This window comes from Leishmania martiniquensis, chromosome 11 (genome assembly GCF_017916325.1).
Source record: "Leishmania martiniquensis isolate LSCM1 chromosome 11, whole genome shotgun sequence".
Classification (NCBI taxonomy): Eukaryota; Euglenozoa; class Kinetoplastea; order Trypanosomatida; family Trypanosomatidae; genus Leishmania; species Leishmania martiniquensis.
Window position 1 is genome coordinate 298,325 of NC_090146.1, and position 14,157 is coordinate 312,481.

At 60.3% G+C, this 14,157-nt stretch overlaps 4 protein-coding genes across 4 annotated transcripts; all 4 read left to right on the forward strand.

Moving 5' to 3' along the window:
* Positions 1-801: 801 nt before the first annotated feature.
* LSCM1_06578 (uncharacterized protein) lies at positions 802-1,482 on the forward strand (the record flags this gene model as incomplete). Its single annotated transcript, XM_067323994.1, has 1 exon — positions 802-1,482. The coding sequence occupies one exon, from the start codon at positions 802-804 to the stop codon at positions 1,480-1,482; it is 681 nt and encodes a 226-aa protein (XP_067180535.1).
* A 1,771-nt stretch (positions 1,483-3,253) lies between these two features.
* LSCM1_06579 (uncharacterized protein) lies at positions 3,254-4,435 on the forward strand (the record flags this gene model as incomplete). Its single annotated transcript, XM_067323995.1, has 1 exon — positions 3,254-4,435. The coding sequence occupies one exon, from the start codon at positions 3,254-3,256 to the stop codon at positions 4,433-4,435; it is 1,182 nt and encodes a 393-aa protein (XP_067180536.1).
* A 1,095-nt stretch (positions 4,436-5,530) lies between these two features.
* Positions 5,531-7,201, forward strand: LSCM1_06580 (uncharacterized protein; the record flags this gene model as incomplete). The annotated part of the gene is made up of 1 exon (XM_067323996.1): positions 5,531-7,201. One exon carries the CDS (start codon positions 5,531-5,533, stop codon positions 7,199-7,201), a length of 1,671 nt encoding a protein of 556 aa, XP_067180537.1.
* Positions 7,202-10,196: 2,995 nt separating this feature from the next.
* Positions 10,197-12,095, forward strand: LSCM1_06581 (uncharacterized protein; the record flags this gene model as incomplete). Its single annotated transcript, XM_067323997.1, has 1 exon — positions 10,197-12,095. The coding sequence occupies one exon, from the start codon at positions 10,197-10,199 to the stop codon at positions 12,093-12,095; it is 1,899 nt and encodes a 632-aa protein (XP_067180538.1).
* Positions 12,096-14,157: the final 2,062 nt, after the last annotated feature.

Below are 14,157 nucleotides of genomic sequence, written 5' to 3' on the forward strand. Positions count from 1 at the left end.
CCAAACATTCACACGCGCAACTTCGTGGGCGGAGGCGTTCGCGGCGTTGCACGCACGTGTTCGGCTGGCGCTGCACAAGAGCGAAACCAATCGAGAGTGCCTATCGGCGGCATTGCCTCCCCACTTCCCCCCTCCTCTCTTCGAGGAGCCCGCTCCTTTCAGGAAACGTAACCGCCGTTCTTGGTGGTGGCCTTTCTCAGCGGAGAAGACAAGAGCAACAAGAGCTGCGGCTAGAGGCCCATTCAGGCGTGCGTGTGCCTTCTTGTTCTGAGCAGAGCTGACTCGCCTCTCACGCGTCTTGTCGTTTGTTTTTTCCTTCCTCCCCCCTCCCTCTCTCCCTGTCCCGTTTCCTGTGCGGTCTGCGTCGCTTCTTAAACAGCAGCCTCACGGCTATTCTCTCTCTCTGTCTGTCTGTCTTCTTACACAAGACATCTGAGAGGTGAGCGCCTGCCCCCTTTTTGCGGGTACTGGCGGACACGCTTTCAAAACATTTTTCGCCTCGGACCCCCTTTTTCCGGTGTATTCCTCCACCCTGCCATCTACTCCCCCCCCCCCCAACCCAACCAAATTCTTTCTTCTGCCGCCGTCTCCCTCCACCTCCCTTTCTCTCTCTGCCTCCGTGTGTGCCCGCGCCCCTTCTCACGTGCACGACCGACAAGTCGTCCAAATAAGAGGCACGCGTTCTCCCCTGTACCTTCCCCCCTTTCAGCGCTTCGATCGCAGCGGTTTTCTTTTTCTTCTGAGCTTTCGTATTCTTCGTTTCGTTTTCGTCCATCTTCCCTTCCCTCTCTTCCTCGCACCATGTCGAACGCCCAGAGCGACTCCGAGGTGACGTACTTCACGGCCATCGCCAACCGCGACGTCGAGGCGGTGAAGGCGCTGATTGCGCAGAACCGCAACGTGAACGAGGTGTCTCAAGACCCGGCGCTGTACCACCGCACACCCCTGCACATATGCGTGTGGGACAACTTCGTGGAGGGGGCGAAGCTGCTACTGGATGCTGGTGCGGATGTGAACGCTCTTGACGACTTGCACGACTCCCCGTACTTACTTTCCGGCGCTGAGGGGCGGCAGGAGATAATGGAGCAAATCTACAAAAACGCGGAGCGAACAGTGCGGTACGGGAGTCAGACAGGCCGCCGCATGAAGACTAGCGTGCCTGACCTTTCCATCGTGAACCGCTTTGGTGGCTCGGCCCTCATCCCTGCCTGCGAACGCGGCCACGTGGAGATGGTGCGCCTGCTTGTGCAGAAGGGCGTGGATGTGAACCACTACAACTTCTACAACTGGACTGGCCTACTGGAGGTTATCGAGCTCGGCGGCGATGATCGCGAGCACGTCGAGATTGTGAAGATCCTCATCGATAATGGAGTGGATGTGAACCAGGCGGACGGCAACGGCAAAACACCGCTCTATCTCGCGCGCAAGCGCAATCTTAAGCGAATCGCGGCTCTATTGGAGGCTGCCGGCGCTCATGAGTGAGGCGTGGGAGGGCACGGCAAGGATGCCTTCAGACGAATAGGATAGGGCACCAAAATTATCAGCTGCAGGATGCACACATGCCCCAACATATGAGCTCGTAGAGAAACAAACTGAAGCGCACACGGGCATTATGGCCGCAGAGCGTCTTGATGCGGGGCAGTGTCAGCTTCTTTCCATCGTTTGTGGCCGTTGTGTCCGTGCTGCCGCCTTTGTATGGAAGATGAGGCACTATCGGCCCCTCGTCACTGCTGTGCACGCCTGCGGGCATGGCTGTGTATCTTTTAGCTGTTCCTTCGCCTCTTCGTCTCTGCTCCGTCTACTGCGCCACTTACGTCTCTTCCGCTTCCCCCTTTTTTCTGATTGTTCGCAACGCTCTCCGCTGACGGTGTGTGCAGGGGGGGATGACGTACCCCTGCGTGCGCGTGGTCTGAGGGGCCGAGTATCTCGCCTGCCTCCTGCCAGTGCGGCGCCGCCTCTGGTGGGTGAGGGGCTGAGGCACCGACGGCGCCGAGGAGGTCGGAGCGGCGCACCAGTGCTGATGGCGGCGGTGGGGCCCTGGGTGGCGCCGCGCCGGTGCGGCCTGCGACGCCGAGCGCGCCTGCGCTGCCCGCGTGGTGTGTGGGATGCCAGCGCGACTCTGCCGCCACGGACGCGGCCCTCGCTCTGCCTACTGGTGTGTGAGCACCCTGAGCGATGGCGAGGGGTGAGCGCGCCTGGCGGCGCTCGACTCTGTGGGTGACCTGCGGAGAGGGGGCGGTGGTGGGCGGAGCTGAGGGCAGAGGCCGTCCTTCCGACGAGCGTGTCTGCGGTGCTGCTGTGGTGTGGCCTGCGTGTGTGTGAGGGCCGCCGCCTTTGCTTGCGGCAGCGCATGGATGTGCGTGGGTGCGCTGCCATTGACTGATTCGACGTTCTTTTGGATCATGCTGAACTGCGGCTTGCTGCGCTGTGCGTTCCCTTTCTTGCGGACGACCATTCTCTCTCCCCTTTTTCACTTCAGTGTTAGTGCGCGTGCAACTGGACGACGGCTCGCTTCGGCCCTTCGGTGTGCGCATCCCCCTCTTTCCTCCCTTTCTCGCTCCCTTTGCCTCCCTCCTGGCCCCTTCGTCGTCGTCTTCTGTGGTACGGAGGCGGCAGCGTGATGAACGGAAGGGGCGCTAGGAAAGCAAGCCAGAAGACCGTGCCGAGAGCGAGTGCAGGATGCGGGAGAGGGATGGGGTGGGGTGGGGGGTGGCACGCTGGCGCTCTCTCGTGGCGGCAAAGGACCTCTGCAAGGCAGGATAGTGAAAGATGTATGCGCATGCGTGTGGCTGCGGGACAAGAGTGAAGAGGCGGGATGCTGCGCCACCCTCCCTCCCCCGCTCGCTTCTGCGTCCTCAGCGTCAAGGCCGGGGTGTTCGGTGCCTAATGAGCTCGCGCATGCATTCCAACGCGCTTTCGCAGCGTCTACTTCCACGCACGCACGCCACAGGCGGCTATACGATGGGTTGGGTGCTGCCTGCACACTGGAGGCGATCACCATAGCGGCGAAAACAGAGGCGCTGCTTAGTAGGCATCTGCGCATGTTTCCTTCCTCATCTGTCCCCGACGCCTCTTCTTCGTGTTTGCCCTCCCCTCTTTACTTTCTCTCCCTCTCCCCATTCACCAATCGCCAGAATTTTATCTAAACCGCTTCTCACTGCGTGTTTCCTGCGAAGGGGGCCGCGGCGAGCACCACACCTGCACGACCTCGCAAGCGAGCGAAAAAGACGAGAGAGAGCCGCTCGGTGGCGTCATGGATCCGACGCTGACGGAGCTGCTGAACTCCAGTCTGGAGTGGATCTTCGTCGGCGGCAAGGGTGGCGTCGGCAAAACAACGACGTCATGCGCATTGGCGACCCTATTCGCCACGACACCGATCCGTGATGCAGCCGCCACAGGAGACACACGACCGCGACGGGTACTCTTAATCTCCACAGATCCCGCGCACAACCTCAGTGACGCCTTCAACCAGCGTTTTGGCCCCCAGCCGACGCCGGTGAAGGGGCTGGAAGACTCCTTGGCGGCCATGGAGGTGGATCCGAAGAACTTCACCCACGGAGCGCTTATGAACTCGCTGATGGGGCCGAAGAGTGGCGACAGCGCTTCGTCCTTGTCCAAGGAAGCCGAGGCGGACACTGCCGAGAACACCGCCAGCTTCGCCCGCATCGGGGCAATTCTCAAGGAGGCGGCGCGCACCATGCCCGGCATCGATGAAATCTCTGTGTTTGCAGAGATTCTGCAATACGTTCGCACGCTGTCGTACGATCTGCTCATCTTCGACACCGCGCCGACGGGTCACACGCTGCGCCTGCTGGCACTGCCGCAGACGCTAAACAGCACCTTCGACAGGCTGATGAGTCTGGAGGGCTTGGCGCCAATAATAGAGGCGGCCTCGCACCTTTTCAGCTCCAACATCGACGCTGCCGGTGGTGCCTCTGGCGACTCCGCGGGCTGCGGCGGACAGGCGACAGCGGCCTCGTCGCGGAGCAGCAGCTGCATCACCGCAGACGAAGTCCGCACCAAGGCCCTTCACTGGCGGCAGGTGATGGAGGAGGTACAGACCCGCTTCAATGACCCGAACCGAACTGGCTTCGTGTGCGTTTGCATTGCCGAGTTTCTGAGCGTTTACGAAACGGAGAGGCTTGTGCAAGAGCTGATGAAGTACAACATCGGCTGCGACAGTATCGTGGTGAACCAGCTCGTCCTGAAGCCATCCTCAGAGCCGCCGTGCCGCATGTGCGCTGCTCGCCAGAAGATTCAGGCGAAGTACCTGGAGCAGATTGATCTTCTCTACGACGACTTCCATGTCGTGAAGATGCCGCTTCTCAGTGACGAGGTGCGCGGCGTGTCAGCGCTAAAGACATTCGCGCGCTTCTTGAAAGAACCGTACGATCCGGACGTACATGGCTACATTGATGTGCAGGGGCCATGCTAATTGTCGATGGCGCATCGAGACCGGCTCCAGAGGAGGAGGCCTGGGAGTGGCGCCGGAGCGAGGGTGCTGTGGCAGTGCACTGGTGACAAGACCTTGTGCGCGCGCGAGCGCTCGCATCGGGGGTGGGGTGGGGAAGAGGAGAGAGAGAGAAAGCGCTTGTGTGAGGCGGGTGCTCGCACCCTTCCGACCGCACTCACGCTAAACTTCGCTCTTCCCCTCCCCTGACCTGTCTGCTCTTTTTCATCAAGGTGGGCACAACGGAGCTCTGTCGGGGAAGAGTGGGACGACGTTGGACGGTGCGAAAGAGAGAGAGGGTGGCAGACAGAGCGCCTCATTCGTCCCTCACACTCTTCTGACTGAAAGCCCTCTCCTCCCCTCCCTCTGCCGCCGCATTTTTTGAGCACGCCGATGGCGCAGCGAAAGAAAAAAGGAAAGGACTTCGCACTTACACACACACATACAAACCTACACACTTACACAGTGATGCTCAAGTTTGCGTGCGTGTCTATGTGTTGCTTCTGCGTGATACATAAATAGCGATACATAAGTGCGGGTACCGGTGGTACCCGCTGGCCCTCCCCGTAGCGCGTGGCTGCGGTGACCTCCCCCTCCCCTCTCTTCCCTCTTTTACTATTCGGATGCGTCTGTGCTGTTTCTGTTGTTGGCGGATAGAATGCGGCACACTGCCAACACCTCCCCCCCCACTGCCTCTCGCGCGCTTAAGTCATCAATTGTAGCGGTGGGCCGAGCCCACTGCTTGCTTGGCGGCTGCTACGACATCCCTTACGTGCGCACATGGCTCTCTCTTTCTTCCTCACTCGTCTGCTGCCGGTCCGCTCTTTCGTTGTGTCATGTCACCATCGCTTCTCCCTCCACTTCCTCTCGTAACGCACAACCATTGCGTAGACCAGCCTCCCCCTTTTTTTTCCACACCTGTGTGTGGGTGCACACACGCACATGCAAGGAAGGCACGTTCGCATCTCCTCGGTCGCTCAGATTTCCCCTTGTCCCCGTCCGACCTCGCGGAGACGCACATACACGCGTACAGGCACATCTGCTGTTTCTTTTCCAACTGCTTCGTGCTCCTGAGGCGGCATGCACGGGTGCCACGAATCCGCTGCACGACTGACGCCGCGCATGGGCAGCCGCCCATTTGAGGGCACCTCGCTGGTCTCCTCCACTTCCCCTCCCGCGAGCACGACGCCAGGGACTAGCTGTAAGCGCGCTGCAAGCCTCCGTGGAGTACCGCTGCAGCAGCGACGAGAAGAGCAGCTGCGCCATGCGCTAGCGCACACAAGCCCGTCCCATGCGGAGGTCGCCGCTGTCGCCAGCGCTGCTTACGTGCGAGCGTTGATGGAGCTCATTGAGGCGCATGAGGCAGGCGTACGGCAGGTGACGGCGAGCATCGACGATCTGCGTCTTCAGCGGGAGGCTCGCTATACGGAATTCAAGCAGGAGGTGCAGCAGCGTGAGGTGGAGCTGCAAAACCTCCGTAACGAGCGCTCCGACCTCACGCTGCAGGTGCAGGAGGAGCGTGAGCGGTCGACGCGGCTGCTGCACGAAAACACCGTACTCTACGCGCACCAGGCCGAGCAGCGAGAGCAACTCGGGAGGCTCGTGGAGCTGTGCCGCGCCCGCGGCCAGCGACTGCGCGCGCTTAGCAAACAAAATTACAAGGCCGCTGGGGGCAACCTGCACCGGCCTCGACCGATGGACGTGGGCGCCGGTGTGCCAGGAGGGGCCTCGTGCGAGGGCGCGAGAGCCGCAGACGCTGAGGAAGAGGATAGCACCCAAGAGCTCAGCAGGGCGGGGCCCTACTTCAAAGGCAGTGGGGTCTCCGCAAATGCAGCTGCCAGTTCGACTTGGCCTGCGCTCGAATCTCCACCGGCATCTATGAGCATACACAAGGCTGTGGGCACTGCCAACTCGGCCGGGCGGTCAGCATCGACGCCGTCGCCGGCTGCGCTGGGCGGTCTCGCCGACGATGCCGAGGTGGCGGCGCTTTTGAACGTGCCGTATAAAGTGCAGGTGCCCAGCGCCCCGCTCGGCTCATCGCTGCATACCATAACGGCAAGCACAGGAACCACCGCGCAGCTGCTCGCCCTCAACGAGGAGGTGAACATGCTTCGCCAGCAACTGGAGGAGCAGCGCATCACGTACGAGCAGGAGCGTGGCGCGAGGTCACGGGAGAACGACGAGCTTCACCGCAAGCATCTCGAGCAAGAGGCCAAATGCCGCGCCACGATCGAGCAGCTCGAGCTACTGCACGAGGAGAGCCTGCGCGACTTGGTGCAGTATCGCCACAGCTCCGAAAAGCAGCTCCGGGATGCCCGCGGGGAAGTAGATTGGCTGCGTGCAGCACTTCAGGAGGCGCTCGATCTCGCAGAGAAGGAGCGTCGACGGCAGCACAACGACGTGTACGCAACGGAGCAGCGCATGTCGCACCAGTACTACCCAAAGCTGCAGTCGTTGCACGCAGAGTTGGAGGAGTGCCGCCGCGGCGCCTTCGCCCAGGCGCACGAGAGTGCCAAAGCTATCGCGCAGAAAGACGAGCTCATCGAGGAGCTTCAGCGGAAACTCAAAGCCGAGGCGAAGCAGCGGAAGCGCATTGAGGAGCGGTACAGGCTAGAGATGAAGGGCGTACACAGCGAGCTGGACCTCATGCGGCAGTCGCTGCGACAGATGGAGCGGCGGGTGTACTACCGTGACGTGCGCGATCAAGCCTCTGAGGAGGCACAGCACGAGCTTGAGGGGCACTATGACTAGAGACGCCCATGGAGCGGCCTCTGAATCGCGAGCGGTTTCTCACCTCGCTGCTGTTCTTCCGTTCCGCAACGGTAAACGTATAGGCGGGGAAGGGGGCCCGTTGATGCGATGCTGCATTCGTCGTCCTTCTCCATATCGTCCCCTGCCTCTCTTTTTTTGTGTTTGCTGTGCCCGTTGCCCTTTTTGGTACGCGCGCGTAGACTTTAGATGCCATGCCGAGGAGAGAGGGGGGAAAGAGCCCCTCCCCCCTCTCTCCCCCTCCTCGGATGTGAAGAGGAAGAGAAAGGGGGTGGGGAGGTGAGAGAGGGGAGGGGGCAACAGATAGTGTGACCACAATGTACGTACGGGGGCACCCCTCCCCCCCTTCCCTCCCCGCTGCCATGCCCTACTGCCATCGGAGTGTTCCTCCCCTTCTACCGCTGATCCTCCATTTCCTCTTCTCATCTCCGCGTGCATCCTTTTGCGATGCGTCGGCGCTCCTTCGCCGTTGCCTTCCCTCCACTTTCTTCTTGGGTGACGAGGGCTGGGGCGGTGGTGATGGTGGTGGGAGTGTGGGCACGATGCGGCAAGACCACGACAAAGCCCCCGTATACAGCCCAGGTACCACGGGCAGTGCCGCGAAAGAGGATGGGCTGCCGCTGCTGATGACGGTGATCGCCTCTCACTTCATCGCCGCATGTTTCTTCTGTATACGTGACGCTCATAAAACACCCTCCTCATCGCTTTCCCCCTCCCCCCTCCCTCTCTCTCTTGGTGCACCCCACGATGGATGCCACCCCCCTCTTTTCTTCCTTTCGGGCACACATACACACACGTACACACACACACATACACATGACACCGTTCCTCTTCAGCAGGTGAACGAGAGGAGAAGCGAACAGCAGGAGGGAAAACACAAAAACAAAAGAGCGATTCTGAGAGTACGAGACGGCCCCCTCTTCAACCCCCGACAACACACACACACACACAAAAAGAAACGTCTGCCTCCCGCGCAGACACTTCCCCCTCCCCCTCCCCCTCTCTCTCTGTCTCCCTCTGCCTGAGTGCCTGTGGCTTCTTTTTTCACAGAGCTTCGGCTGTTTTTTCTTCTTCCTCTCTCGTCCGCTACTCTGCCGGCTATTCCGTTCTCGCCTGTTTTGGGTGCGGGGCCTTGTGCTCTTTTCAGAGCCGCTCGTAACCCCTCTCCTCTCCCCTCCTCTTCCCCCCTTTTTCGTCCTTTGTCCCTCTTTGGTGTTATATAAATATATATACATATATATTTATATATCATTATCCATCTGTACACCGCTGAGCGTCCCCTCCCCTCCCCTCCCAGCCTCTCTCCCTCTCTCACCGCTCTCTTCGCATCGTTGCGTATATATATCTATTCGCGCTGGGCTTGGGGAAAGGGGAAGGGAGGGAGGGGAGAGAGCGCTACGCGACGGTGCGAGGCAGAGGGAGCGGGGGCCGAAGGCTACTGGGAAAGGGTACGCACACAGAGACACATACACATATATACACGCCTACGCATACGCACACAGGGAGGATACCGCGCACGGAAGCGAAAAAAAGCGAAGGGTGCTTTCACTTTTTTGTGTGGTTCCTTTCCTCCTTTTTTCTCCGCTGCTCTGCGAGAAGGTGCGCGCGGTGTCACGCAGGCGCAGACGCACACACACGCATTGCTGCTCACTTAACCGAACCCAGAGATACGCACACGCGCACGAGAGGGAGACAGCCTCGTAACCGCGCGGAAAAGGGGGGGAGTGGGCGTAGGAGGGGGGAGGCATCACATGGTGTTGGCAAGCAGAGCTTTACGCGCTGCTCGTGCCCTCGCTCTCTCCACTCGCCTGCTCTCCGCTCCCTCTTTTCTCCGTCGACGGAGCTGACAATCGAGCGCCCGCCGCTGGCCTGCCGGCAGCCTATCCGCTCGCACACTCGAAAACTTCTTTTTTTTCCTGTGCTCGCCCGTTAGACCTTGTATTTTTCTGTAAAATTCGCTACCGCTTTTCCTGCCGCTTCGCTCACCTCCTATTGCCTGCCCCGTCCCTCGCACACTCTTTACCGATCCCTCCCTCTTCCATCTGCCCGTCCGGTCGGGCTTCGTGATTCAGGGCGCGCATTACGGAGTCCTTCGTCATCTTGGGACTTCGCCCGACCACAAATTATCTCTTTCTCTCTCACACATACACACTTACACAGACAATTTTTTTCTTGTCTTTTCCTCTCGTGTCGCAGCCTTGCTGGCTGTATGGTGTGCTTCCCGGTTGGTTCGTGTTGGCCATCTTAGCAACGCTGTCTACGGGCCTCTTGGTTTTACTGCGACCTCATTTCCCTTTTCTCTCAAAGAGGCGAGAAGGCTGCGTTGCGTCTCACCATCCTGTGAAATACACCTCGATCGCTTTTTTTAAATATTAGAGCTGCCGCCGCGCTCCCCTCCTCTTCCTTCTCTCTTGTCTCGCCGACCACCGCCCTTGACCGCACACAACGCAGCCGCGCTCGAGGGGAGGGCGAATCACATCCCCCCTGCCACAAAGCCAGGGATTAAAAAAAAATCTCGCTCGACCGCCTCTTGAAGGCTGCTATCGAATCGGGCTCTCTCTCTCTTTCTGGAGAGGGCCGTCCACGCTCGTGGAGCTTTACAGAAGTTGTTCCCCCCTTTTTTCCCCACGTTCAGTTACTTTGACCCCTTCGAGGAGGCGCCGCTGCAGCTTTTGTTGGTGGTTCAGCAGAGCCCACCAGACGCACCGACTCTGCGTACTTCTGTGTACCTGTCTGTGTCTGTGTCTGTGTGTGTGTGTCTGTGTGTGTGTGTCTGTGTGTCTGTGTGATTTAGATACGCGCTCGCCTCGCCTCCCCGACCCTCCCCCTCCCCCCAAATCCGTCGGTGCAGCAGAAAAGAAGGGCCAAGAGAAGGCGCGACGAGGCGCCTCCCATCTACAGCGATTCCGGCGCAGAGGGAGAGGGAGAGAGAGGAAGGGTGCGGGTGGGTAGGCGCTCTTTCCTTCACATCGACGCCATGCCGCCGAAGCGATGCCCGAACCGCCTCCTGGTGCTTTGCGCCTCCATTAATGACGTCACTGCGTGGCCTTTTTGGAAGTTCTTGCAGATGAAGAAGATTCGTGGCGTGACGGACATGGCGCTGCTGGCCTTCAACAGCGACGGTGGCAGCTTCGAGGCCCGCATCGACGGCGACAGGTACCAGCTGAAGAACTACGCCAAGGTCCGCGGCTATCAGCATGAGATGTTCGAGGGCTTTGTGCACCGCTGGCACGATCCTGGCCGAAGCTACTTCGTGTATGGCGGGCATGGGATGGGCGACTACGTGGAGCTTGAACAGAATCGTGTCTCGCTGCAAGTGCACGAGCTCGCCGGCATCTTTGGCAGGCGTGTTTTTGAAGCGGTTCTCTTTGACGCCTGCTTCATGGCCAACCTCGACTGCGCTTATCATCTGCGCCACAACACGCGGTACATCGGCGCCTGCGAGGGGTACATGTGGGAGCCCGACACAGCCCTTGATTACCACGTCTTCAACACCCACAACGCGAGCGCCATGAGCCGCTTCAAAGACCCGCTGCACATTCTTCGTGTTATCCAGGCGGATTACTGCAGCAAGGCCGCGCGCGGTGACTTCACCATTATGGACACCACGCACGTCGCGGAGCTCCGGCAATTCGTGCAGGATCATGTCATGCAGCGTGTGTATGACCGAGCGACTTTCTACAGCTTGCCACAGCGGGAGCGACTGCAACATATTGCCGAGGCGGCGATGCAGTCGTCCGTCTCAGAGTTTGGTAACCCCGGCGGTGATAGCGACACGATGAGCGATTTAGGCGGTGGCGTAGGTCGACCGCGCACTCCCCCGTCGACACCGGAGGTGCTCGCGCTTTCGGCTGCTGGCCGGCCTACACGGCGGCAGCGACTGCTGCAGGCGATCCAGTTCGAGCACTCACTGTACCCATCCGAGGTGGAGGATAAGCAGCTACTCGACCTCAAGTCGTATCTCACTGATATGCTGCGGGAGGAGCAGCTGAAGAAGGCATGGGAGGCAGCTGCGCTGGGGCCGCAGCGCCGCATTGCGGCCGGTCGCCGTCGTGTGCGGAGTGATGCGCTGCAGCAGGGGGGCTCCTTGGGGAGCCCCTCCTCTACCTCCGCCTCGTCCTCCTTCGCAGTCTGGAAGGCGCCGCCGTCGCGGGCTTTGTTCGTTGATCGACACGGACGGCTGCCCGGTGCCGTCTCAACGGGTTATGCGCCGCCCGCCACTGGTATCCCAGCCGCAAAAAGCGATACGCAGGAGGCGACGGTGTCGCCACCGTCTCTCCCCGTCTCCTACAAGGGTAGCGCGCTGGAGGGGCTAGACCTTTTTCACCAAGTCATCGTGAGCAGCACTCCGCCCAAGGCGGCTTATGTCTACGCATCCCAGCTCGGTGGACTCTCCTTCACGGTGCACGAGTACAGCGCCATGTCGCGGCCAGCGGAGCCGTGGGTAGTTGGCTCCAAGAAGCTTCTGAAGCGTCGGGCGCGGCAGTTTCTCAAGAGCGGCGAGCTGTCAGAGGTGCTGATGGAGACCCCCAAGGCAAGCGTTAGCCTCTTGACGCCGGCCAGCAAGGGAACCGCAACGGCGGCGGCGCTGACCGCTTCTGCCGGAACGGCTCCCACCGCAACTTCCGCCGCCGCCACATCGCCGTCGTCTGGCAGACGGCGGCCGCTCTCCACGGATCGGCGTTCGAGTCTCTCGCTGAGCAGTCATCGCGCCGATAGCACAAGTGCCCTCTCTCTCAGCTCGTCTGTAGCGCTCTCCACTCCCTTGCCCGACCTGCATCACAGCAGCGCGACAGCAATCGTGCACGACTCGCCTCCGCAGGTCACCTCCTATACCCCATCACCCAACTCAGAGGAGCGCACGAGTGCCTGCTGATGGGTTCGAGCGAGAGCGCATGATCACCAGGAGCGCCACCGGCAAAGGATACCCCTGACGACGGCGACCACCCTTCAGGGCGTGGTTTCTGAGGGAAGGCGCTCCGAGCACTCGCTGCAGGGAAGCCACGGAGCTGATCTCTCTCTGGCAGATGCCGAACTGCTGGTGGTGGGTGCCACAGTGTCAGGCTATCACGACGCATCGGGGGAGGGCGAGGGCAACGCAGCTTTGCTGATGCCACCGGTCAGGTCCTGGGCGACGTAGCTCCTGAGCGACCAGCGGCCATGCGCATCTCTGTACCACTCCTATGCCCGGCAAGGCGCCAGCGTGACTCGGCGGCATATCACCAGGCCCTCGCTGCCTACTGCTGTGTGGAGGACCTGCGGAGCCCGGGTGGATGGGGAGGAGGGAGGGGGGTAGGCGGGACAGAGTTTTAAGGCAGAGGCGGCGGTGCTTTCAATGACGGTAACGACAGCACTACCGTAAAGCGTGCTGACGGTTCCTTGGCGCCAACGCGATGTGGCCTCCCACAGGTGAGGGTAGTGTGTGATGCGTGTATGTGTGTGTATCTGTGTGTGTAATGTCTCTTCCCAAGACCTCGCGCGTCTGCCGCGCATCATCGCTTGTGGGACCTCTTTTTTTTCTTGTTGTCTGTAAAGTCGTTTTCTTGTCCTCTTCACTGTACCGCAGAGCCATCATTGCAGGGCACGCACGCGCAGTTGGTGCCTGTGTACTTGTACGATCCCTTCTCTCCGTCTCTGCATTTCTCCTTCGTCACCCAGATCGGGTCGAATCAGCTCCTCCTCCCACTCCCCCTCTACCTCATTCTTCTGAGACGATGTAACGATGGGAGCTGGCCAGCGGACTTGTGGCTTGACCGCAGCGTGGCGGTTCGCGCCGAGCGGCCACGAAGCGTGCGATTGGAAGCTTCCGTTTTTCCCCCTCACACCCACTTCCGTCCCACACGGTGTAACCGCATGAAGGATGGAGGCTTTACAATTTCGTTTTGTGTCCTCCCCACGCACTATCGTCATCTCGGGCTTCCGATCGCTGCGTTGCGCGCACGCTCGCTTCCGCGCACAGGTGGCGCATGCGCGCGTCTTCGCCGCAGCCAGTAGAGATGGGGTTGACGGGGATACAGCGGCGGCGCGCTACCGCGCCACCGGTGACCGCTGTCGTATCCGCCGCTGCTGCCGCCGCCGCGGACACCATAGGATGGGATGAGGCACAGCAGGAACGGAGTGACTCCGCCAAAGGTGGCGTGCAAGGGAGAGTTTTACAGAGAAAACAATAGCAGCAACAGCCGTCCGTGCGCTGAAGGAATGCGGAGGCACACGGATACACAAAGCGAGAGACACATACACACACACACGCTTAACAAGCCTTTGCGGCAAGGAGGCGGGTGCGACTGATGTGCCGCTGCTCCTGAACGCGTCGATGTGCGTGCAAGTGTGTATGTACCGGATGAACAGTTGTGTACTCGCTCACATATCACCAAGGGGCGTGCGCTCGCTCACCTTGCTCGGCTCACTGTCACTGTGGCGTGTGCCTGTCATCTTTTACTCTGTGCTCTGCGTCCCTTCTTGTGTTATCGCTGCTCTCGTCTTTTTCTCCTCTGTCGCCATGATGGTGAATGCTGTCGGCATCTTCGGCGACGCACGTGCGCGTCTGCGACTGACCGCCATGTGTCTGGGCGTGTTTACCGACCGCGACGTCTGCATCATTCGACCACCATCGGGGGGGGGTGGCGCTACTGCCCTTCAGCACCGCACACTCGACAAGAGGCAAGCGAAAAGTAAAGCGAAGCTACAACAGGCGTTACTCAGCCCAACAGAAGCAGAGGAGAGTGAGCGTTGCCTATGACTTGAGGGGGGAGAGAGGACGTAGAAGAGGACTGCGCACCGCGCCATAGCACCTTCGCTCTTCCTCGTTCAAGGTAGCGCAGATACGCACGCCAGCGGACATCAAACACTGCGCCACTGCTGTCTCCGTCGCTCTCTGTCTGAGCGTTTAAAGGCACATTTTGGCTTTGCATCAGGCCCACCGCTGCTGCTGCTGCTCT